This window comes from Cervus elaphus, chromosome 24 (genome assembly GCF_910594005.1).
Source record: "Cervus elaphus chromosome 24, mCerEla1.1, whole genome shotgun sequence".
Taxonomy (NCBI): domain Eukaryota; kingdom Metazoa; phylum Chordata; class Mammalia; order Artiodactyla; family Cervidae; genus Cervus; species Cervus elaphus.
In genome coordinates, this window is record NC_057838.1 from 26,861,181 (window position 1) to 26,884,950 (window position 23,770).

Below are 23,770 nucleotides of genomic sequence, written 5' to 3' on the forward strand. Positions count from 1 at the left end.
GTGGATACCCAAAGCCATAGACTTATGGGAAAATACTTATTTTTCATATTTTCATTCAGAGTAACAGGCTTTTTTTTTTTTGCATCCATTTATGTATAGAGTTGTGTGACCACCACCAATATACAGAATAGTTCTGTCACTCCTAAGAAACTTTCTTGTGCCTGTCTCCTTGCTGTTACCCACTTCCCATAGAATTTTTTTTTTAATCTTTATTGAATTTGTTATGATATCATTTCTGTTTTATGTTTTGGGGTTTTTTGGCCACGAGGCATGTGGATCTTAGCTTCCTGACCAGGGATCGAATATGCACCCCCTGCATTGAGACTCGAAGTCTTAACCACTGAATCACCAGGGAAGTCCCTCCCAAATACTTTTAATTTATTTATTTTTTTTATTTTTGTCTTTTTTTAGGAAGTCAACACACTTTTATTAAACGACTGCAAAGTAAAAATATGGAACACTTCACGAATTTGCATGTCATCCTTGTGCAGGGGCCATGCTAATCTTCTCTGTATCGTTCCAATTTTAGTGTATGTGCTGCCGAAGCGAGCACCCAAATACTTTTTAAAAAGCTTTTTTAAAAAGGCTCTATTGAGATATAACTCATATACTATACAGTTCACCCCTTTAGAGTACAGAATTCACTCATATACCATACAAATCACCCCTTTAATGTATAGAATTCACTGGTTTTTAGTGTATTCATAGAGTTTTGCGGCCATCACCATAATCAATTTTGAAGGCTTTCATCACCCCAAAAAGAAACCCCATACCCATTACCATTACTCCATATTTCCCCCAACCCCCCAACCCCAGGCAACCACTGATCTACTTTGTTTTCTTGGATTTGCCTATTCTGGACATTTTTATGTAGATGGAATCATATAACATGTGGTCCTTTGTGTCTGACTCCTTTCACATAGCGTGACGTTTTCAAAGTTCATCCGTGTTCTAGCCTGGATCAGTACTTCATTCCTTTTTTATTGCCATATCATATTCCACATGTGGATGTATACCATGGTTTATTTATCCATTTATAAGCTAATGAACTTTTGGATAGTTTATACTTTGGGGCTCCTATAAATAATGCTGCTGTGAACACTCATAGACAAGGTTTTGAGTGGACATAGGTTTTCATTTCTCTTGGTTAGATTGGAAGGACTGGAGTTGCTAGATAACATGATGACCTTTTGAGGAAATGCCACACTACTTTCCAAAGTGGCTGCGCTGTTTTACTTTTTTTTTTAAAAAATATGTATTTATCTGGCTGCGCTGCATCTTAGTTGCAGCATGCAGGATCTTTGATCTTCACTGCAGTGTGTAGGCTCTTCAGTTGCAGCATGTGAAATCTTTAGTTGCGGTATGTGGGGTCTAGTTCCCTAAACAGGGATTGAACCCAAGCACCCTGCATTGGGAGTGTGAAGTCTTAGCCACTGGACAACCAGGGTAGTCCACATTTACTTTTTTCAACAAGCACTGTATGAGGGTTTCAATTTGTCCATGTCCTTACCAACACTTGTTATTATGTCTTTTTTGTTTGCATTATCATAGTGGGTGTGAATTAGTGTCTCACTGTGGGTTTGATTTGCTTTTCCCTGATGGCTGCTGATATTGGACATTTTTCCATGCATTTATTGGCCATTTGTGTCACACAAACTTCTGAAATTATTTTATTTAATTGAAATATATCTTGGGCTAAGTATTCTGTAATACATGCTTACAGTATTTCAACATAAATGTAAATATACCCTTGTATCTCATATTATTGATTTTAAAAATTAGTTAGTATACTCATTAACTGACATTAAATAGATTATTTCACCCAGGGGAGTATTAGAAGTTGTAAAATCAAAAACATTCTTTTTTGTTCCATTCACTCAGAAATCTTGTAGAAACTAGGTAAGAAATCTTGCTTTTTAACATCCCAGTTGCAACATAATAGTATGCGTTTTTCACACTATTAAGCTTTAAATGTGTGCCACTTGAGGATATAACATTGAGTACCTGGGATTTCTTTTTTCAAAAAATCACAAGTCCTTAATCTTTTCTGGCCTTCATTATAATAATAGACTGCTCTGTATCCCTTCTAACATACTTCAACATCAATTTTTCTGTTTCCCGTACTCAGGTTTTAAAAATAAGAATCTCATGTGAGAGACAAAGTTAAATACCAAAATTGCCTCAGTCAGAGGAGCAAGTTTTATATGGATTTGAACCAACCTGTAACCTGAGTCACACACAGCTGCTATTATTAGGACCGGGCCTGGTGAAGGGCACCTTCTACTGCCTCAACCAATTCAGACGGAGCAGCTTCCGTCAGCAGTGACCAGGGAAGTGAGGCACTGGTGCACTTTAAAATCACTCTGAAACGGTAATTTACTCTCTGGTATTTAGACTGGGATATCCAGTGCTACTTTTAAGTATCAGGGAAATGGAATAGTCCTATGTAAATATGGCTGTACCCTAACTTTCAAGACAGCTAGAATCTAATTCTGGGCAAGAGTTTTCTAGACATGGACTGTCAGCAGACTCACTACTTGAATGAATGAATGAACAAATGAATGAGTGAATGAATGATGGGAGTAGCAAAAACTGATTGCCAACTCACATATCCATCTTCTACCTTTTTCCTAACGGAATCCAGATTTTGTTCCACTTTTCAGCTTCCTCCTTAGCCACATGTGGGGCTATGGGAGGGGAAGTGATGGGCTGGCATTGGTTGGTCCAGGCCCATCACCGTGGTCCCATTCCTCCCTACCTCCTCACCCCCATCCCCCTACCTCTTCACCCCCACTCCAATCCCCCTACCCCACTCCTCACCTCTTCACTGCCATTCCCCCATCTCTCACCCCAGCCCCCCACCTCTTCACCCCACCCCAGCCCCCCATCCCTACCTCTTCATCCCATCTCCCACCCCCAGTGATCATCACCACCCCACCCCCAACCTCTTCACTCCACCCCCACTAACCATCACCCCCCACCCTCTCCCCACCACCACCACCCCCACTGACCATCACCCCACCCCCTGCCCCCACTGACCATCCCCCTCCCACTCCCCACCACCGGGGGCCGTGACTTTGACACTGCCATTGCAGTTAGGACCGGTCTGCTTCTGTCTCCTGAGGAAGGTGCTTCTCCTGTGGGTGCGAAGGAGGCTCGTGAAGACTGCCCCTCTCCTTCCCCTGGGCAGTGTCATGTCTGCGTTTGTTGGCCCTTTGCGTCCGGGAGAATGGAGGCGGGGAGGTGGTGACAATGTGGGAAGGCTTCGGAGCATGGTCAGCAGCTGACTGCCTGTCCTGCCCGGCTCCACTTCAGTCTCACCAGGGTGCAGCTGCAGACGATCCCCCGGGAAGGAGAAGCCACCTTCATGTTAGATAGTCACAGAATGTTGGGTATGTTTTGCGGTCCTTTGGGAACCTGATCAGCTTCATTTCAGGGCTAGATACACTGACCCTCTGAAGGAGTTGATGACTTACGCAGGAGGCAGCTTTGGAAACTAGAAGGATATGCTTCAGGCCTTCACGTTGACCTAAAGTTTCTTTATTTATTTTTTTAATCTCTTTCTTATGGTATAATTTTAGATTTACAAAAAAATTGCAAAGAGCGGTCAGAGAGTTCCCACACACCCTTGATCCAGCCTCCCCTGGTGATAGCATCTTACATAACTATTGACCTCCAGTGATGGGTTTATGTGTACATACGCAGGCAGAGAGAGACACATTCACACACACACATATGGGGTATGAGGGAGGCAGCTCTGTTATCTGTTGGTCCTTTGATAGCTCATCACAGTCACACCCCCCGGGTACATTGTGGACTCTGGCCATGACAAGAGCAGGCGAGGAGCTACTTTGAAGCTCAAGTTCCAAAGCAGGAGATACGGGGAGAACAGTCAGCTGTCTGGGAGTGCTCTGGGTAGCATGTGAACTCAGCGCCACTTGAACTTTATTTAGTAGAGGCCTGGCCCAAGATCCTTAATATAGACATCCCAGCTATCATGTGAGAATTCCATTCTGCTCTAGTACAAGTACAAGGGAATTTGGGAATGTTTGCTTCTTTCTGCTTGTCTCAGGCTAAGTCATCTTACTCCTTTCCCTTCTGATATCTGAGTCAGGAGACCCACAATCTGTATCCATTTATTAATTTATGAATCAGAAGCAACATGTTCATCGATCCATCAATCCACCACCCTTCCATCCGTTTGCCTGGATTTTAGCTTTATTTATTTCGCTCTGGATGTGGTCCAGACTGCTTTGGAAGGGGACATTCAATCCAGATGATGACAGCCGTTGGCACGCACTCTGGGGCTTAGGAGGGAACCCGCACCCTTCTAACGCCGTCTCTCCAGGGTGCAGCTGTCTCTCCTGGAGACTAGGGACAGTTGTTCCTGGCGAGGGCCACCCTGCTGTGGGAAAAGAGGACGTTGAAATTGCGAGAGGAGCCGTGGCCGGGATCCTGCTCACGTGGGTGCTGCAGGAGAATCCTACAGTGGACAAGGTTTTGACAGTGGACAAATCACCCACCTTCTGATATATCCACTTTCCTCTGGATGAATGGAATTTTCCAAAAGCAGGAGTAGACCACTGCCAGCTATTGATGTAGAAATCTTATTTTCTTAGAGGACTATTGGTATTACAAAGTGCTGCCCCATTAGGGGAGATGCAAACAAAATACTTTAATGCTTTAAATTCCTTTGGGCTAAGGATAGTTGTGTTTTTTGGTTTTTTTTTTGAATTTTTGAATACATTTTCCCCCCATCAGGGTCAATTTTAAAAAGGTAAAGCTTGCATTCCCATGTTAAAAAAAATTCCAGTTATACCTTTAGCATTAAAAAAATATGTAAATATATACTGGTCTCAGAGACTGTTTTTTGGCTAAGCTCTTGGAAGCCACAAAACCAGCTTAAATGCAGTAAGATTTTACTGCTGTGCCACTGAACAAACTTTCTGTTTGAGTCATCACACTTTTGAGGCTTGCTTATTTTGTTTTTTGTTTTTTTTTTTCACTGACCACGTATGCTGCTTGTTTGTGAAAAACCATTTGTGTGCATACTGTCTGTATGCCTCAAAACAAGATAGTTTGCTATTGAGAAAGGGCAGAACAGGGCCAGGTCTCTAACAAAGACTGTTCAGTCTTCCATGAAATATAATTTTCATCAGTGAAGGTTCCATTTCATTGGAGAACAGTGGTGGATGGTCATTCTGTCCTGCTAGCTAGGTTTTCCGGGGACCCCCCCCCCCCGCAAAGGAATTGTTCTCCAGGTCCTGTGGGCTAGAACTAAGGCATATTTGTCTTACTGAGGGAGGGGGCTATGCACTTTCTTGTGTATCCCTGCCTACAAGCACCTCAGGAAGATAAATGGCATTATCTCTACGTTTTAGATGTAGAATGTAACCTCAGAAAGTTGAAGAAACTCAACTGAGGTCACATGGGTAGTGAGTAGTGAAGTCAGAATTCCAGGCCTGATTGTCCAATTTCAAATCCAACACTCATTCTCTTAGACCAGGGCTCAACAAATCACGTTCTGTAGGCCAACTCCATCCTTCTGATCTGTTGTTGTAAATAGAGTTTTATTGGGACACAGCCATACCCATTTGTTTGCATATTATCTCTGGCTTCTTTTGGAGAAGGAAATGGCAACCCACTCCAGTACTCTTGCCTAGAGAATCCTGTGGATGGAGGAGCCTGGTGGGCTGCTGTCCATGGGGTCGCACAGAGTCGGACACGACCGAAGTGACTTAGCAGCAGCCGCAGCAGCCTGCTTCTTTCCTGCTTCTGTGACAGAGTTAAGTAGTTGTGCAGAGACCGTACTGCTTTCAAAACCTGAGATACTCGCTTCCTTTTCTTTTACAAAAAAAAAGTTTGTCAACCCTTGTTCTTGACCGTGAGCTGAAGAAGCATTCAGATTCTCTGTGCTATCAGACTTTTCTTCCAGGAAAGCTGTTGTGACGCTGTGAGTTCTTGCTCTTTGGAAAGAGTGTGAACCATGTGGTAAACACAGAGAAGGCAGACAGGAGCCGCACAGCTGTGCCTTATTGTCTAAGGGGAAGGTTGATATCTCGCCCTGAGCTGGGCTACAGATTGTTGCCACACGCCAGTGGAGAAGTGGAGTCTGTATCTTTTCCCTTTGAATCTGGGGTGGCCTTGGGACTTACTGGTACCAGTAGATTGTAGCAGAAGTGACACAGTGTAACTCTCAAGACCAAGTTTAAAGAGATCTGTGAATTCTGCCTCATACTTTGAACACTCCTGCCTCCACTGGAGAAGCCCAGTGATGGAAACGACACGTTTCCACCTGATAGAGGTCCCAGTCTTGCCGGGATCACTGCCACATTACTGGACACGTGAGGGAACTCATTTAAAATGCTCTGACCCTTGTTATCACCTGATCGACTTCGTGAGGGACCCCAAGTGAGACCAGCAGAAAGACCGTCCAGTTGGGCCTCTGCCACACCCACAGAAATGTGAGAGTCACTGTTTGTTTTTTTTTAGCGCCTATATTTGGCAGTGGTTTGCTGTTTCATGATAGATAACTGAAACACCCCAAGACCAAGGTGAGATAGGACCTGGGGGACATGCCACAGAACCCTTCTGGACTGGGTAGTGATACGTCAGAAAAAAATGAATTCTGTCACAGTCAGTCCCAAGTCAGTCAGGAAGACTTTTAGTTGTAACACTGAACTTGTTGAACTACCCGAGTGTAATTCCTAAGAACTCTTAGGATGTTGTCAACTGGATCTGGGAAGCTACCACGTGATTCTAGACTAATAAGGGCCGGATGTATCTTGCTTTCTTATGGACTTATCATGAAAAAGCAAAAAAATTATCAGTTTAAGAAGCTTTCAGAATGTTTCCTAAAATACTGAAATCAAAATATTTGTGCAAGACTGCTTAGAAATGAAAACGCTGTTCTGAAAATGAACTATGAATTGATTTTACCTTAGAATATTAAGCGTACAACTTCAATGGGTTAAGTAGCCACATTTTTTGCAGTAGTTCTTTTGGGTGAAGGCTGTTTATTTTGCTGCTGTTTGATTCTAATCAGAGGTCACAGAACTATGGAAGTTCTGAAGTAGATTTTAAAACATGTGCCTTTCTGTACATCTCTATTGGTGGTGCTGGTTTATACTGAGAATTCCTGGCCTCTGGGCCATGAAGCGCTCACATCAGAGCCCAGGGTTTCCTTTAACTCACTGAGTATCTCAGGATGAACTTTGCAGCTGAGACAACGTCTGCCATGCTGGATTATTTGCCTCCTGGATGCAGGCCGAGCTCTTTTTAGCACGAGGTACAAGACCAGGGCCACCTTAGTGTGCAGTTACATAGATTACAGTGTGAGCGGCAGCAGTGTGGAGCTGTGTGCTCAAGTAGCCTGTTTCTGCCCGCTCCTCTCCAGCTTTACCCCCCGAATCTTAAGTTCCACCCATGTTGAACTTTTTTAGGGTTTTCTTTTGGCTTCTGCCAAAAATGCCTTCCCTGCCCTTCTAACTAAACTAACAACCCTCAAATCTTGTTCTAAACACCACCAATATATTTACACATTGTACCTCAAATAATTTAAAAATTGGCTGTACTTACGCTACTACATGAATATTTCTTGGAAGGACTGATGCTGAAGCTCCAATACAGTGGCCAGCTGATGCGAAGAGCAGGATCATTGGAAAAGACCCTGATGCTGGGAAAGATTGAAGGCAGGAGGAGAAGGGGGAGATAGAGGATGAGAGGGTTGAATGGCATCATTGATTCAATGGACATGAGTTTGAGCAAACTGTGGGAGATAGTGAAGGACGGGGAAGCCCGGTATGCTGCAGTCCGTGGGGTTGGAGAGTAGGACACAACTGGGCGAAACTGAACGACAGTACCACTACCATCAACACACCTACTAAATAAAATTCAAAATTTACTATTTGCAGTTCTTTTTTACCCATAAAGAATGTATCTCATCAAGTCAGTGTAGAGTATTGTGTGCAAGAGTGTCACTGACACTTTTTTCCTGATTTTTTTTTTTTTTTTTTTTGATTAATGCTTTCTTTTCTTCTGTGTGCTAAGGTCGCTAAGGTTGTTACCATTTGCCTTGTGGTTATGTTCACCTCTTTCTGTTTGCATGCAATATTAGAGTCTCCATCTTCATTGACTTAATTAAAATTTTAGATTATGTAAAACATTAACATGCTCCAAAGTCCAAAGTATAGGAAAAGCTATACCCAAAGGTGGCTCATTACATTCTTAATTCTTTCACCGTATTCCTACCCACTCCCAAAGGGAATCCATTAACAGTTGTTAGTTTATCCTGTGTTTCTTTTTGTAAAAACAAATAGCTACTTGAAGTGTGAAGTGTGAAGTCACTCAGTTGTGTCCAACTCTGCCACCCCATGGACTGTAGCCCACCAGGCTCCTCTGTCCATGGGATTTTCCAGGCAAGAATACTGGAGTGGGTTGCCACTACTTATGTGTGAATATTTTGTTTCCCTTTGTCCTTGTAGAGAAAGTAATAATGTTTTCATGTTTTTCTTCTTCACATAACAGTATATTCCAGAGACTGTTCTAGAATGTGTTTATGGGGCTCTTCCTGCTATATTTTTCTTTACTGTTGCATAGTATTCCATTGTTTGGTTGAATGAACTCCTATATAGAAACATTGAGATTGCTTCCAGTATTTAACTCTTACAATTAATTTGTGACATAATGAAGAACTTTGTGTGCTTTTTTTTAAAATTTTTTTTAATTTGTGTGATTTTTAAATGTTTGCCTATGTTTTACCTATACCTTTTTCCACTTACTTCTGAGTATTATACTTTGCTGTCTTACTTGGCATTTTATCTTCCATTGCATCTTCTAAAAGTGGGAGGAAGATCTAAACAAACATTTCTCCAGAGAAGACATACAGATGGCCAACAAACACATGAGAAGATGCTCAACATTGCTTATTATTAGAGAAATACAAATCAAAACAACAATGAGGTATCACCTCGCACTGGTCAGAATGGTCATCCTCAAAGAATCTACAAACAATAAATGCTGGAAAGGGTGTGGAGAAAAGGGACTTTCTTGTCCTGTTGATGGGAATGTAAATTGACAGAGCCACTGTAGAGACAGTATGGAGATTTGTTAGAAAACTAGGAATAAAATCACCATGACCCAGCAATCCCACTACTGTGCATATACCCAGAGAAAACCATAATTGAAAAGGACACATGCCCCAGTGTCCATAGCAGCACTGTTTTGTGCTATATTTATCTGGCTTAGATGTCAGTGTTATATTTGCTTAATAAGAAATTGATTTTTTTTTCATTCCCTATACTCTGAAACAATTTAACTGTAATTGGAATTATCTAGTCTTTGAGGGTCTAATACAACTCTCTAAAATTCTGACTGTGAACTGAACAGTAAAATTAGCTGGAGAAAAGTCTCATTATGTGAAGCTTAAGGATTTCTTTAAAAAAACTTATATGTTGTATGTCACAATTGTATAAGTATAAACAATAAGCTAATTGTAACTTTATCTAAAACCTATCCCTATTCCAGAGATAACTGGAATTTTGCAAAATGATGTATAAAAGAGGGAAATCATTCTGTCTTAGTGGAAGCAAAGATTCCAGGACACTGCCCCTCTTTTTTTCTATAGAACATGCTAGTAGAGGCCAGGTAGGTAACACAAAGGAATGAGACCAGCTGGGTACCCTGTACTAGGGAGCGGTACATGGTACTTTTTAGCTCCTAACCAAGGGTTACTTCTCAGTAAAATCTCAGGAATGTGAGCCTGAAGTTGCCAGCTCTCCAGATTTATCAAGAGAAGCTGAGAAATCCAGATTGTTTTTGGTGTTAACACTTAATGATTTTTAAGACTTGGCAATTAGTTCAAAAAATTGAAAGCACAGTGTAGGCAAAACATAACACAGTTGTAAAAGTGTGACCCCATCAGTTTCCTGAGGTCATGCAGGTGGTGTCATTTTGATGTTGAGCATCAAACATCTTAGCTGGGTCTGCTGTTCAACTTTCATTTGTGAAGAAGAAGCTGTGAGGTGTGTTAGACCCGCCACAGCTGTCGAGAGATGCTGCTTGCTCTGTGTTGGAAAGATGATGGGGGGAGAGAGAACATGACTTGATAAATAAAGTTGCATGTGGGTATTGGTCCCTCTGAGCAAGGTCATGAGCAGGCAGAAGTGGTGCCTCTGTGCAGCCGGCCTCTAGCAGTTGGCACCCTTGGAAAGTGGTGTCTGGTGGGGACTAGTGAGGCGCCAGCCCTCTTCTGCTTGGGGATGACTCGGTCCTCCCTGCTCCCGCCCCTCCCTCCCCCTCTCCCCCTCCCCTTCCCCCCTCCCCTCCCCCCTCCCCTTCTCCCCTCCCACTCCCCTCCCTCCTCCCCCTCCCCCCTCCTGCCCCACCCCCGCCCCCCACCATCCCGTTCCTAGCTGGTATGTTTCCTTCTTTCACTTCCTGTCTTGCTGCTGCATTTATACATTGTGCTTGTCATGGTCCCTCACCCTAGGGACCGCCTGCCATCCCACGAAGCTCTGTGACTGAAGGCCCAACTGTAAATTCACTCAGTGAGTGCTTGGCTGTTTTGACCGGTTTCCTAGTAACAGCCTTGTTAATTTCAGTCAGAAAGACTAATTGGGTGGGTTTTTCTTGGAGGGGAGAGTGTGCTTCCTGATTCAGCCCCTTGGTGGCTCTGATCTCTGACCTCATTGCTTCCTAGGATGTTCTTACAGAGAGACTTTTGACTTCTGCTCTCAATACCATGCATTCCTAATTATTTTTGCTACTTCATGAGTAATACCAAGGTCTGCTTGGGTTACTTACTGAAAGTGGATGATAAAAATTGAGCTAAGATGCCCCATTCCTCTCTTGCAGTTTCCACATGCCTGCATCAGTGCTATGTAGGGAATTTGTTCTTTGCTGTCAAGGTGGTTTGAGTCTAGAATCCAACTTCGAATGTGGACCAAGTGGGGCCCGATTGCCTCTTGGGGACTGTTTAGAATTAATAAAATCAGGAATGGGACACCTTTTGACTACACATGTGCCTAAAGTATGAATTGTTAGCCAAATGAACTTTTATGTGGTACAGTTTATCTAGAGGATTAGGAATTTAAGGGTTTTATTTATTGATTGCAGTTAAGCACATTTTATTGCAAAGAACAATATTTGTAGCTAAGTAGCCGTGTCCAAGCTGAGATGTTTCTTCTCACTTGATCCTACAGTGAAGTCAGCGTAAGCGACAACTTTTGTTTCCATAGCTGCGGAATCTGTTTTCAAAAACACAAGGCTATGATTTCACTGTAGGTCAGCGCACATGGAGAAGCCGATATGGAAATGGAAAGAATCTTTCTTCAAGACACAATTTAAAACAAAAACTCCCCCCCCCAAAAAAAAATTTAAAAAAAAAAAACAAAAAAACCCAAAAACTTCCTGTCTTCCTTTGATGTTTAGATGCAATTTCCCCCTTTAAGTTTTATGGGTTAATTTCAGAGGTTGACCATGAGATGATCCTGGTTGATGGTACTTCTGTCACTCAGGAAGCCTCTCAAACATTTCCTTCTCATTTCCTGATATAATGGCTGACTCAGTGGAAAGCCATTATACTTTTTGGTCACCACCATTGTGAGTAGCCTGTCGTGTAGTTGTGGCTAAGACAGAACAGTAGGGTTGGTTGTGTTCAGTAGGTTTAAGCATAAAGGCCACATCATTTAATTAAGTCTACACTCCAGCTTTTACTGTGTTTCCCAGGCACTGGGGACACAACAGTGAAAAATCAGAAATAAGTCTTTATTTTACTCATTTCTTCCCAAACCATATAAGGAATGGAATACAAATTATGTGTCCTTGGACTTTTTATAAAGCCTGATTGTGGAAAATGCCTGTTGACATAGAGTCCCCATTTCCTCAACAGGTTAACCCCCACTTTCAGAGGGTTTCTGAGCAGAGCTATTATTTATTGAGCATTTGCTAAAGGCTACCTGGGTTCGATCCCTGGGTTGAGAAGATCCCCTGGAGAAGGGAAGGGCTACCCACTCCAGTATTCTGGCCTGGAGTATTCCATGGACTGTATAGTTCATGGGGTCGCAAAGAGTCGGACACGACTGAGCAACTTTCACTATCACTAGAGGACATTTTGACTGTAGTGTATTAGCTCCTTTCATCCCCATGAGAGCCTTGCACTGTTGGGTATTAATATTACTTCCCATTTTGTAGATGAGAAAACTGAGGCTTAACTGACTTTAACTTGCCTAACATCCCATGGTGACTCATGGCAGCTGTGTCTTTCTGTCCCCGGAGGGGTTGAGCTTGTAGTGGGTGTGCTTTAGGAAATGCAGTTGCACCTGTGTGGCCCGGGTGAGGAAATGTGCTCATATCCAGGCTGTTTAAATGTGTGGGCGGGTCAGATGATGCCGCAGTCAGTGCTGAAGCATGAAGAGGTTGGGGCTGGACCGTCGTGCTGGAGGACAGCCAAGGACCTAATAAGGAGGGGTAACAGACTGTTGGGTGTAGTTCTGTGGATGGGGAAAGGATGCCTGCAGAGATGAAATTCTACTGGAAGTACCCTTCAATTATATTTTATGCATCTTGTTTTTATTAAAACAGAGACACTATATTCTATACACTGTTTTGTGACCTGCCTTTTTCCCCATCCATTCTATCCCAAGCATCTCTTCTTGGCTTGCATGGGTTTCTCTGCAGTGTCTTTAGAAATGGGATATGTGCAGGCCTGTTATATGGTTAGACCATGCTTTATTTTATTGAAATCTGTATTATTAGACAACTTTGTTTTCTGGTTTCTCATTGTGACTTAGTGCTGAAGGGGGAAAGGTCAGTCTCTGCACACAGTTTTGGTTTTTCCTTAGGAAATTATTGTAGAAGTGGAACTGCTTATTTTTGTAAATTAATTAATTTATTTTAATTGGAGGCTAATTACAATATTGTAGTGGTTTTTGCCCGGAGAAGGCAATGGCATCCCACTTCAGTACTCTTGCCTGGAAGATCCCATGGACGGAGGAGCCTGGTGGGCTGCAGTCCATGGGGTCACAAAGAGTCGGACATGACTGAGCGACTTCACTTTCACTGTTCACTTTCATGCATTGGAGAAGGAAATGGCAGCCCACTCCAGTGTTCTTGCCTGGAGAATCCCAGGGACGGCGGAGCCTGATGGGCTGCCGTCTACGGGGTCGCACAGAGTCGGACGCGACTGAAGCGACTTAGCAGCAGCAGCAGCAGCAGTGGTTTTTGCCATACATTCACATGAATCAGTCATGGGTGTACAAAGAATTAATCTCAAAAATATACAAGCAGCTCATGCAGCTCAATACCAGAAAAATAAACGACCCAATAAAAAAATGGGCCAAAGAACTAAACAGACATTTCTCCAAAGAAGACATACAGCTGGCTAACAAACACATGAAAAGATGCTTAATATCACTCATTATCAGAGAAATGCAAATCAAAACCACAATGAGGTACCATCTCATACCAGTCAGAATAGTTGCTATCAAAAAGTCTACAAACAATAAATGCTGGAGAAGGTGCGGAGAAAAGGGAACCTTCTTACACTGTTGGTGGGAATGCAAACTAGTACAGCCGCTATGGAAAACAGTGTGGAAATTCCTTAAAAAACTGGAAATAGAACTGCTGTTCGCCCCAGCAGTCCCACTGCTGGCCATACGCACTGAGGAAACCAGAACTGAAAGAGACACGTGTACCCCAGTGTTCATCGCAGCACTGTTTACAATAGCCAGGACATGGAAGCAACCAAGGTGTCCATTGGCAGATGAATGGATAAGAAAGCTGTGGTACATATACACCATGGAATATTACTCAGCCGTTAAAAAGAATGCATTTGGAACTGCTTTTGATGCACGCTTCTGAGCATGAACCACCTCACAACCTGCATGATCAGCAGCACAGATTATAAGTAGGGGAAAAAGTGTGCAGTGGGATAGATGGCAAAAGAGTGTCTCCTACTTGTTTTCATTTTTGTTTCTCTGATTACTTGTGATTTTTCTCCTGAAAACTACTATTTGAATTTTCTCTCATAATGATTCCCTACATGAGCATTTTTATTGGGGGCGTTAACATTTTTTCAGTATAAAATAATCTTCATACTTTCTTTGAAAGCATTTGTCTTGTAATTGACCTTCTCTTATAATCTTAAATTTTTCTTTTTCATGTAGGATTGCTTTTTTATATCCCACCTGGTTTTTTGAAAAATTTCAGATCTATGTAAGTGGTAAGAGAAGGGTGTGTTGTGTGTGGTATTGCTTCAGTTGTCTCTGACTCTTTGTGACCCTGTGGACCGTAGCCCACTAGGCTCCTCTGCCCACGGTATTTTCCAGGCAAGAAAACTGGAATGGATTGCCATGCCCTCTTCCAAGGGATTTTCCCGACCCAGGGATTGAACCCCTGTCTCCTGCATTGGCAGATGGGTTTTTTTTTTTTTTTTTTTTTTTTACCACTAGCACCACCATGGAAGCCCAAGAGAAGGATACCATGAACTAAATTGATGTTTGTATTTATTGGTATGTTTGCCATGTGCTAAGGCATTAAACACTCTTGGGTTCAACACCAGCCCCACCTCTAGGTTCTTGGGACTGTGGGGAGAAACCTCCAGCCCCAGTTTCCCTGCCAACAACTGGAGGAGGGGCATGATGCTGGCCCACAGGTCTTGTGAGTTTTAGGTCAGCATTCCCTGGGGTAATGCACCCAGGCCTGGCCGGGCTCACAGTCACAGTCACTGCGATAAATGGGAACCATTTGTGCTCTTTTCCTTGTTGGAGTCATTATGGGTTTTTAAAGTCCAGACTCCACCTGGGGAGTGAGTGCAGTGAAAGCCAGGGCCCAAGGAGGGGTCATGTACAGAGACCTGTTCTCCTCCCTCTCCCTCTCCCACCCTGGCCCCACATTCCTGGGCCTCTTTCTCACTCTGGTTATTGTATTAACTTTATCCTCAAGCGTGACAGCGCTGCAGCCGCTGTTCTGGCTGTACATGGGTTATTACTGACTCTGGCCTCATGCTCTTGCCTTGCCCGTGGACCCCAACTCTCTCTCTCCCCATTTCTTGCTCCCCAGACATCCCACACCCCTTCAGAGTGGCAGCGCACACAGCGTGGACTGCAGGACTTCCTTGTTTGGGACATGTAGGTTTTCTCAGGGGACGTTTTCTTTCTTCATAGCAACATCTTTCTAATCTGGAATCACAGAGATTTCCAGCAAGCCACCCCACAGGGGCTTGGGATGAAGTTCCTGTTCTTGCCACCCTGTCTGACTTTGACCAGCCTCTAGTTAAAGGCTGGGCTCCTCCCTGGACTTGGAGATGTGGAGAGGACTCTGCTGCAGATCTGAATTTTCTGATAGGGGGTTAGAATTGGGGCAGGGGGCATATGGGCGGGGATGCTCCAAGAACCATCTCCAGCCTACCTGCCACCCATCAGGCTGGCCTTACATTCCCTGGCTGGCAGAATGAAATGTCCAGAGGGCACTGTTTCCCCCCAGTTTGGCTTGGAAGCACAGAGCAGCCCTGTTGGCATGTTGGGGAGCCTGTCTGCAGAGGAGCGTGTGGTTCCTATGCTAACGTGGGAGATAGTGCTCTCAACATCTTGCTCAGCTTTTAGGGTCTCTTGGGTAACTTATATCTGCGCTGGACGTGGGCCAGCTGGTCTCCCTGAACTTGCTTTGTGCTGGAAGACACATGAAGGTTCCGTTGGGGACGAAAGAGGAGAGGCTCTACAGCACAGCCTTCCTTCTTGGTCTCCTTTCCCCAGAGTGGGAGCTATTTATGGTGCGTTATAAATCTGCTGCCGCCAGCCGGAGAGACCGGGACTGTTACGTAAGACTGTTAGAGCGTGCTGCCTCTTTATTCTCCTTTTTTCAGAAGATGGGGCAGGGCTTGCAGAAGGCAGGGTAGCTGGGCACTTCTGTTCTGTGGGTTGCAGCAGAATTATTTTTGGAAACCAGGCAATTTGGTCACATGACAGTTTTCATTCAGCGAGACCTGATGGATGAAATAGATTTCTCCTTACTTCTTAGGGATCTGTAGGGGACAGAGGCTTTGCTGGTGGATTTGTTTCTGTCCTTAGCACAGTTTAGAAAGAGAAGGTTGAGGTATGGGACTAAGCTTGGTCAGAGTCATTGCCTTGAGTGACAGAAGTTTTCTTTGAGTGATTCTTGATTTTAAAAAAATAGTGGGGTAGGTGGGGTGGGGTGAGATTCACCTTCAGAGCTGGAGAAGAGTATAGCCTTATGAATGAAATTTATTTCACATGTGTATGTGGGTGCCTAGGCATGAGAACGTGTGGAAGAGAGAGAGAGAGCAAGGAAGGAAAGACACAGAGGTGCCCCACACGTACGAGGCGCATATATAGGAGCTGCTCATGTGATGGGTGCGCCTATCCGGTGCACGGGTTGGGGGCATGTGACGGGCGCCCATCTCTGCTGCATGGGTCAGTGACACGTGGTGGGGACACGTGACGAGGGCACGTGAAGGCAGCTGTGCATGTGTCAGGCACACCTCTTGGGTTCATGCGTGAGGTGCAGGTGCTGTATGCACGTGACGGCACAGGTGTTGGTCACACGTGATGGGTACAAGCGTGCAGCCCCCATTCCATGCTCAAGTTCTTCCTTCAGTCATTCTGGTCTTAGTCTCCAGCTGTCCCGGCCTCTCCTTTTCTAGGGACCCTCAGGGGTCTCATAGGACTTCACAAAAGGCCACGGTAGCCCTCCTGGAGACCGTAGGGCATCTCCTTTCCTGGGCCTTTGGTTCCCAACATGGCTCTGATTTTCTGGCTATGAAAGTGAGAGTGAAGTCGCTCAGTCATGTCCGACTCTTTGTGACCCCATGGACTGCAGCCTACCAGGCTCCTCCATCCATGGGATTTTCCAGGCAAGAGTACTGGAGTAGGCTGCCATTTCCTTCTCCAGGGCATCTTCCCATCCCCAGGGATCGAACCCAGGTCTCCTGCATTGCAGACAGACGCTTTACCGTCTGAGCCTCCAGGGAAGCGGTAGTTGCTGATATTAGCTGTTCCAAATCTTACTCATTCTGCGGGTAGTCACATATGCCCTCTCCCAAACTGCTCCTTCCTTGTGCAACGTCGTGGTGTAGCAGTAGTTGAAATTTTTGAGTAAATAAGAAATGCTTACAGTCCTGCTTCTTGCCAATTATAGGAAGAAAACTTTGAGCAAATCACTTAACTTTTCCCTACCCCTGTTCCCCACCCCTACCTCACAAAATGAGGAGATCTACCAAGCTATGCCGTGGATTTATTTTACAGGACAAAGGGCATTACGCCCGTGTGAAAGCCCTCAGTGAGTAGTATTCTCCTGCAGGGCCAGTGGCTGCTTTTGGCAGTTCTGCACTGTTGCTGCAAAACTGCAGCTCATCTCCTCCCTCTCCAGCTGTTCAGCTCTTACATCATATTTTCCACTCTTTAGCCCCTTGTCTCGTTATTTATGGAGCTGGCCAGAAAGGTCAGATGAGGTGGTAGAAGAGGAGCAGACCTGCACGGTCGCCCATCAGCTATGAGCCAGCTCAGCATGGCCCTGGAGGTCAGACCCCATCTTTGGGCTATCTGAGGTGTGCATATTTCTTATAAGGAATTAAGAGGTCTCAATGGACTTTTGAGTTCCTTTGCCTCTGTTATGGCAAGAGCCTTGTTTTAAAAGACAGTGGACAGATGCAGGAGAACGATCATTGGTCAAGATCCCATGAAACGTCTGATTCTCCATTGGACATAGAACAACTTTAAACACACAAGCACAATATATTCACAACTCTAACAGTGCAGCATCTTTGGAGCCATTTAAATCTAGGTTCATACATGTGAACTCTATAATGTGACACAAATGTCTGCAAAACAGACTCACAGACATAGAGAGCAGACTTGTGGTCGCCAAAGGGGAAGGTGTTGGGAAGGAATGGAGTGGGACATTGGGGTTGGCAGAGATCAGCATTTATGTATAGAATGGATAAACAACGGGGTCCTACTGTGTAGCACAGAGAACTATATTCAATATCCTGTAATAAAACATAATGGAGAAGAATATGAAAAAGAATGTATATATGTATAACTGAATCACTTTGCTGTATAGCAGAAATTAATACAACATTGTAAACCAACTAAACTTCGATAAAGGGGGGAAAAATCTAGGTTCAAATCCTGGGTAAGTTATTTAATCTCTCTGAGCCTGTGTTCTATACTGTAAAAAGCAGATACTGATATTACTTTATAGGTTGTGAACCTTGAACAAGGTCATGTATATAAAAGTCCAATCCCAGTGCCAGACCCGCAGCTCATTTTACAAGGAATGCTGGGGCTCTCTGCACTTTCAAAAAGCACATGTTCATCTTGCCACCTTTTAAGCAGGCAGCAGTTTGCTCAGAGAAGTAGTTGAAGATGGCAACAAAGCACACGGCCCTGGCCAGAGAGGGGGAAGCCCCGGTGCCAGTCACACCATAGTCAAGATATTAATAGGTTGTAAGCAAGTCATCCTGAAGCAGGTGTCAAGGTTCTGGAGTGTTCACCCTGATTTAAATGACTCTTTTCCTTTAGGACCGTTCTTAGCCTGCAAGTTCCCTGGTCTAATGTTAATATTCCTAAGATAGAAATAAGTATTGAAAAAATGCCTCCACTGCTCATTAAGGTGCTTAAATGCTTATGATCCTTAGGGCAGGTCTCCTAACTTTTAATTCAGTTTCAGACCTGCTGTCCTAGGCCTGGCAGACCATCTGCTTTTGTTGTGTCTACTTCTTCCAGCAACTTGACAACTGGTTGGTGGTACCCACATTTTATAGATGAGTCTATCTGGGACCTGACCCCTGCAGTCTGTAGGGAATGGTTGAGCTGGGACTAAATCCAGTCCTGTGTGGTACCCATCGTTGGATCTAAATCTTCCTCTAGGACCAAAAGGGTCTGGGTGACTGTGGGCTGACTGATTTGCCTTCTCACTAGGCTTAGGGAAATGTGGGGACTTCTAAAGCATACTGTTTCTTTTAGAACCAAAGGCCCTTGAGGGAGGCAAAATCTCAAGTTGTTCTATCAGGATTCCTATCCCTGGTTAATCAGTCAAGCAGTGATCTAGGTACTGCTATGAGAGGACTTTGCAGATGGAAATAAGGTTATTGATCACATGACTTTAAGATAGGGAGATTGTCCTGGATTATCTAAGTATAATCAATCACATGAGCCTTTGAAAACAGAAAAGAACAGGAGAGGAGGCTAGAAAGATGCAGCAGAAGCAGATAGAGCATGTGGACTCAACATGCCTTTGCAGGCTCTGAGATGTAGGGGTCACGGGCAGGGACTGGAGAGAGGCCTCTTGGAGCCTATGGAAAGCATGAGAAGGAACATGGGCAGCCCCGAGGAAAGAAGATCAGCTCCTGGCTGACAGCCAACATGGAAATATGGTCGTCAGTCCTGCAGCCGCAAGGAGCTGATTTCTGCCAGCAATCTGAATAAGCTTGGATATGAGTTCTTCCCTGTAGCTCCTCCAGGAAGGAGCTCAGCCTTGCTGATGCTGACTGGAACCCGCCTGGAAAGGCTCTTGTTGGACTGCTATAACCTATAGCAGTCTTGACATGACAAATGACTATTTCAGAACACTAGATTTGTGGCAGTTTGTCACAGTAGAAGTAGAGGGCTACATGGTCCTGATAAACAATTTGTCCCTTGATGAAAACTTTTGCTGTTCTGGGACCTGTTGGTTCAGAATTGCTGAACTGTGACAGTAAGTTAGTCCCTGGATATATTGGCTGCCTCCGCCCCCCAGAACATAAACCTTGAAAGCTCAGGCACCTGGCTGATCCTGAAGGGGTTCCCCCACCCCTCAGCATGGGCTTCTCCTTGTCACCTGTTGGGTCTCCAGCCCCAAAGTTCTGTTCTGGTTTCCTTCTGACAGCTTGGAGGAAGTTTGTCCTCGAGGAAGCTCTTCCATTATCGCTTGAGAAATGGGTGATTCATGTTCACAGAGGGCAGTTCTGTCTGCAAGGTGTCACTTGACTCGCCTGCCAGAGGTCACCTCCACATGGGTGGCAGAGGGTTCATGCTCATATCACTGGGGGAGTGGGGGAAGGGCTGACGAGGACACAGACGCCCTCCTGCAGCTCCGCCCACCTGCATTTGGGGTTCCTGGCGAGGCTCAGCTGCAAAGCCACTGGTTTTCTAATGCTCATTCAGTCCCTTCTTTGTTCATGATGGTGCGGCTGAGGTCTGGAGGAGCAACACTATCCCCCCAGTGTCACACAGCTCTGGGGGGTTTTAGCTCAAGTTCTGAGCTGTAGAAAAATCCCATGCTGGAGAAGAAGGAAATTGTAGGAACATGCATATATGTTTTCTGTTGACAGCAAACTGGATTAGGCTTGAGCAACTCCAGTCTTTTCTGACAGCCTGGGGGCCGGAATTGTGGACCATGAGTGGAGAAGAGTGAGGCAGGGCACCTGGGCCAAGGGCCCCAGCAAGAGGCAGGAGAACCCCCTCAGCTCAAATGCAAAACTACTGGCCTGCTTGCGTTCTTTTTTCCTGCTTTGTTTCCTGGCCCCTCTTGCTGACATTTTGACCTGGTTGCAGAATTTCTCACTCCTCTGCTAAGAAAAATCTCTCCTTCCCGCAGGCTCCCCAAGTAGAACTGAGTAAGACAGAGGCGCTTTCATCTCTCAGGGCCGTCCACCCTCACTCTGCTTAAGCCTCGTTTGTTTCCTCTGCCTGAAAGAAGCCTTTTGCTTGCTGTGCCAGGGTTGGCCAGAGCCAGAGAGCGTCCAGGGCTGCGACCGCTTTGTTCCTGAACCCCGTGTGAAGTCTTGGAAATGTCTGCATACACTGGAGTGAGGGGTAGTGACCAGGTGCCTAGGATCATTTTCCTATGGAGTACCTATCACTTTTCTTAGTTCACACCTGGCTCCGTGACCTTTGGAAACTTCTGAACCTCTCTGAGGACCCTTGTCCTTCAGCTGTAACATGAGACTGGTAAGAGTTGGACTAAGAGTGGGTGACTGAGCGAACACAGAGAGATGGATCTGTGTCTTGTGCAGAATGCTCACACACAGCTCTTCCCACACTCCGTGTGGCTGCCAAGTGGCCTGGGTATGGTCATTTCAGGGTTGTTGTTGTGTAATTGCGAAGTCATGTTCAACTCTTTTGTGACCCCATGGACTGCAGCCCACCAGGCCCCTCTCCCCATGGGATTTCCCAGGCAAGAATACTGGAGTGGGTTGCCATTTCCTTCTCCAGGGGATCTTTCCGACGCAGGGATCAAACCCACGTCTCCTGCACTGCCAGGCATTTCTTTACTGCTGAGCCACCTGGGGGGCCCCATATCAGGGTAGGCGCCCTCATCTTAGCTGTGGTCCAGTCTGTCTATTTGCTTAGAGCTGCTTTCAGACAGGTTTCAGTTAGTAAATGAAGCCACATGCCCTGTATTTCAGTCTGTATTGGTCCCTGAGTGGTTGAATAGAACTTCACTTGCAATTCTTTATCGGAACTGAAGAATTCAATTGGAAATACCTTGGCTCGAAGAAAACAGAATTTGCAATGTGATCACTCATCATCTCGGGGCTCTTATTTTCTGAAGATTTTGTTCATTTTTTTCAGAGATTCTAAGTCACCGAGCTCCTCTCTCTGGCTTGTCCCTTAGGTTCCCCGTAAGGAGCCGCTGCCACTGTGCCAGACCTCCTGGGGGCTGTCTGCCCGACTGCCCCAGACTCCGGCAGCGGGTCCGCCGATGGCAGTGGGCACCTCCCCGTGAAACCTGCCAAGCTGGACGCCACAGCTCTGCACGACGACGCTTTGGCCAACTCTGTGCCCCCTTCGGAGGCGTGCAACCATGCAGTCCTAGCCTGCGGCCTGGGCATCCCCGAGGAGCACTATGTGAGCGAGGCCGTGGAAGATGCGCCCAGCTGCAGAGGGTACCGAGATGCCTGCACCATCACCGGTAAGGGGGCCTCTCCCTGCCGGGGATGGGGGAGTCAGTGAGGCCTGGGGAATGGTGGGGCTGCAGGAGGGTGTCTAGGGGAGGGACCTGGAGGTTGAGGAGAGACCACCAGAAGGCAGAGTCTCAGCTTTGGGGTTGTGAGGCCTGGCTTCCAGAACTGAACTGTCTGAGATGAAGACGCCGTGTAACAGAATTGTCCTGAAGGTTAGAGATGGGAGCACCGAGTCTTGAGCAGTGCGCCCGGCCCGTAGCGGTGCTCAGGGTGATTTGGTCCCTCGCCCCTCTACCTGAGTCTCTGTTTCTTCCGACATAAAATAGGTGTAATGAAAATAACACGCCATGGTGCTGTGGGCTGCCGCGGTGGGGAACTCCCTGCAGGGCCCTGTGCACACCGTCAGGTTCAAGTTCTCACAGACGCCTGGGGCAGCCACACCTTCCCAGTGTCCTGGGAACAGGGTGATCCGCCCCCCACCTTCCCAGTGCATTGGCAACACCTGCTATTCAGGCACATTGTAATGGAGCTCAGGCTTGTTTCTTTCCTTGAGGGATCCTCTGACAAGTGTTTGGAGCCAGCCCCAGAGGGGCAGTGAGTGGGAACGGTGTGGGCTGGTGTGCGGAACAGCAGTGAGGAGCATCGTGATACATCCAGTTGCGTTTTTATCGAAGTTTCTGCCCAGGTCTCACCTTGTCTGCACTGTTTGCTTTCACACTCTTGTTGGAAATAATGTTCGTTGACAGTTTCAGATATGCAGATTTGCTTCCAGTTGGTTTTCACTGTTTTCTCACCAGTTAAGCATTGAGGACCCCACTCCACCCCACCCCGTGTCAAAAGCTTCCTGGGTAAGAGGGGCGTGGAGATGCCAGGGATCCCAGCTGAACCCCTGGGTGCCGAGCCCTTCCTCCACTTGTGTGCTGAATCCTCCTGCTACTTGCCTGGCCCCCAAAGGACACACGTCCAGCACCTGTCTTGTCTCTACCACACCATCCATTTCTCCTCGCTCCTGTATCTCTCCTATTAGTGCAAAAACAGGTGACCACATCCTCCTTCTTAAGAGGAATCCTTCTTTGCTCTTTTCCCCACAGCCAGCATCCCTGTCTCTGCTCTTTGGTTTGCTGACTCTGGTTTTTCTCCTGTTTTCTCATGCGTCCACTACGCACAGGCTTAGACCCCACCGTACCCCCAGTACTGATGGCCTCATGCAGTTCGGCAGTCCGTCCTCAGCCTTCTCGGCAGGAGTTGACACTGCCGACCACCCTCTTCTCCTGAAAATGTGGTCCTCCCTTGGCTTTGGGTCCTGACCTGGCTGGCTGCTCCTCTCCGGGAACCTGGGAAGCCCCGGGGCTCAGCTCTTCTCTCTCCTGTGTCCGCAACTCCCTAAGTGATCTCACCCAGGTGCCAGGAGTTAGAACCTGCCTCTGCACTGACTACTGCCCAGTGCCTGTCCTCACGCTGGACTTTCCCCCTGAAGGCCAGATGTGAGGGTCTGACTCCACACACAGCATTGTACTGGGATAGATGCCTGATAGGCTTCTCTGACTAACCTGGCCTTTAGTGAACTCCTGGTTCCCTCCTCCACCTGCTTTCTTTGCAGTCTTTCCAAATGGTCCTTTTGCCCTTTCAGCTGCTCAGGCCAGAAGCCTTGGAGGCACTCGTGATCTCTGTATCTCTGTCCTACCCTGGTTTACATGGAAGTCTAGTGACTCATGGTTCATAGTGTGTCCAGAGTTTGACTGGTTCTCGCCAGCCCCAACAGTAACTGGTCAAAGCCACCTTCATCTCACGCTCAGATTGTTGCAGTGGCCTCCTGACTGGGCCTCCTGCTTCCTTGCTTGCCTCTGTGCAGTCCAGTCTCTGCCT

General features: G+C 45.9%; 2 protein-coding genes and 1 non-coding gene across 4 annotated transcripts in view; 2 read left to right on the plus strand and 1 right to left on the minus strand.

Annotated features, from left to right (window-relative positions):
- Positions 1-21,748, plus strand: part of LOC122683264 (translation initiation factor IF-2-like) — a 60,273-nt gene extending 38,525 nt beyond the window's left edge. The window contains exon 4 of the mRNA XM_043886955.1: positions 21,616-21,748. Within this exon, the coding sequence (XP_043742890.1) occupies positions 21,616-21,726 (111 nt within the window). The 3' untranslated portion in view covers positions 21,727-21,748. The remainder of the gene's footprint in view (positions 1-21,615) is intronic.
- LOC122683408 lies at positions 447-553 on the minus strand. The gene has a single exon (XR_006337745.1). It is a non-coding gene; the product is annotated as a U6 spliceosomal RNA (small nuclear RNA).
- A 38-nt stretch (positions 21,749-21,786) lies between the features above and the next one.
- The window catches only part of TRAK1 (trafficking kinesin protein 1), a 98,944-nt gene continuing 96,960 nt past the window's right edge, over positions 21,787-23,770 (plus strand). For both annotated transcript variants that reach the window (XM_043887081.1, XM_043887085.1), the window contains exon 1: positions 21,787-21,912. The gene's annotated coding sequence lies outside the window, so the exon portion shown is untranslated. The remainder of the gene's footprint in view (positions 21,913-23,770) is intronic.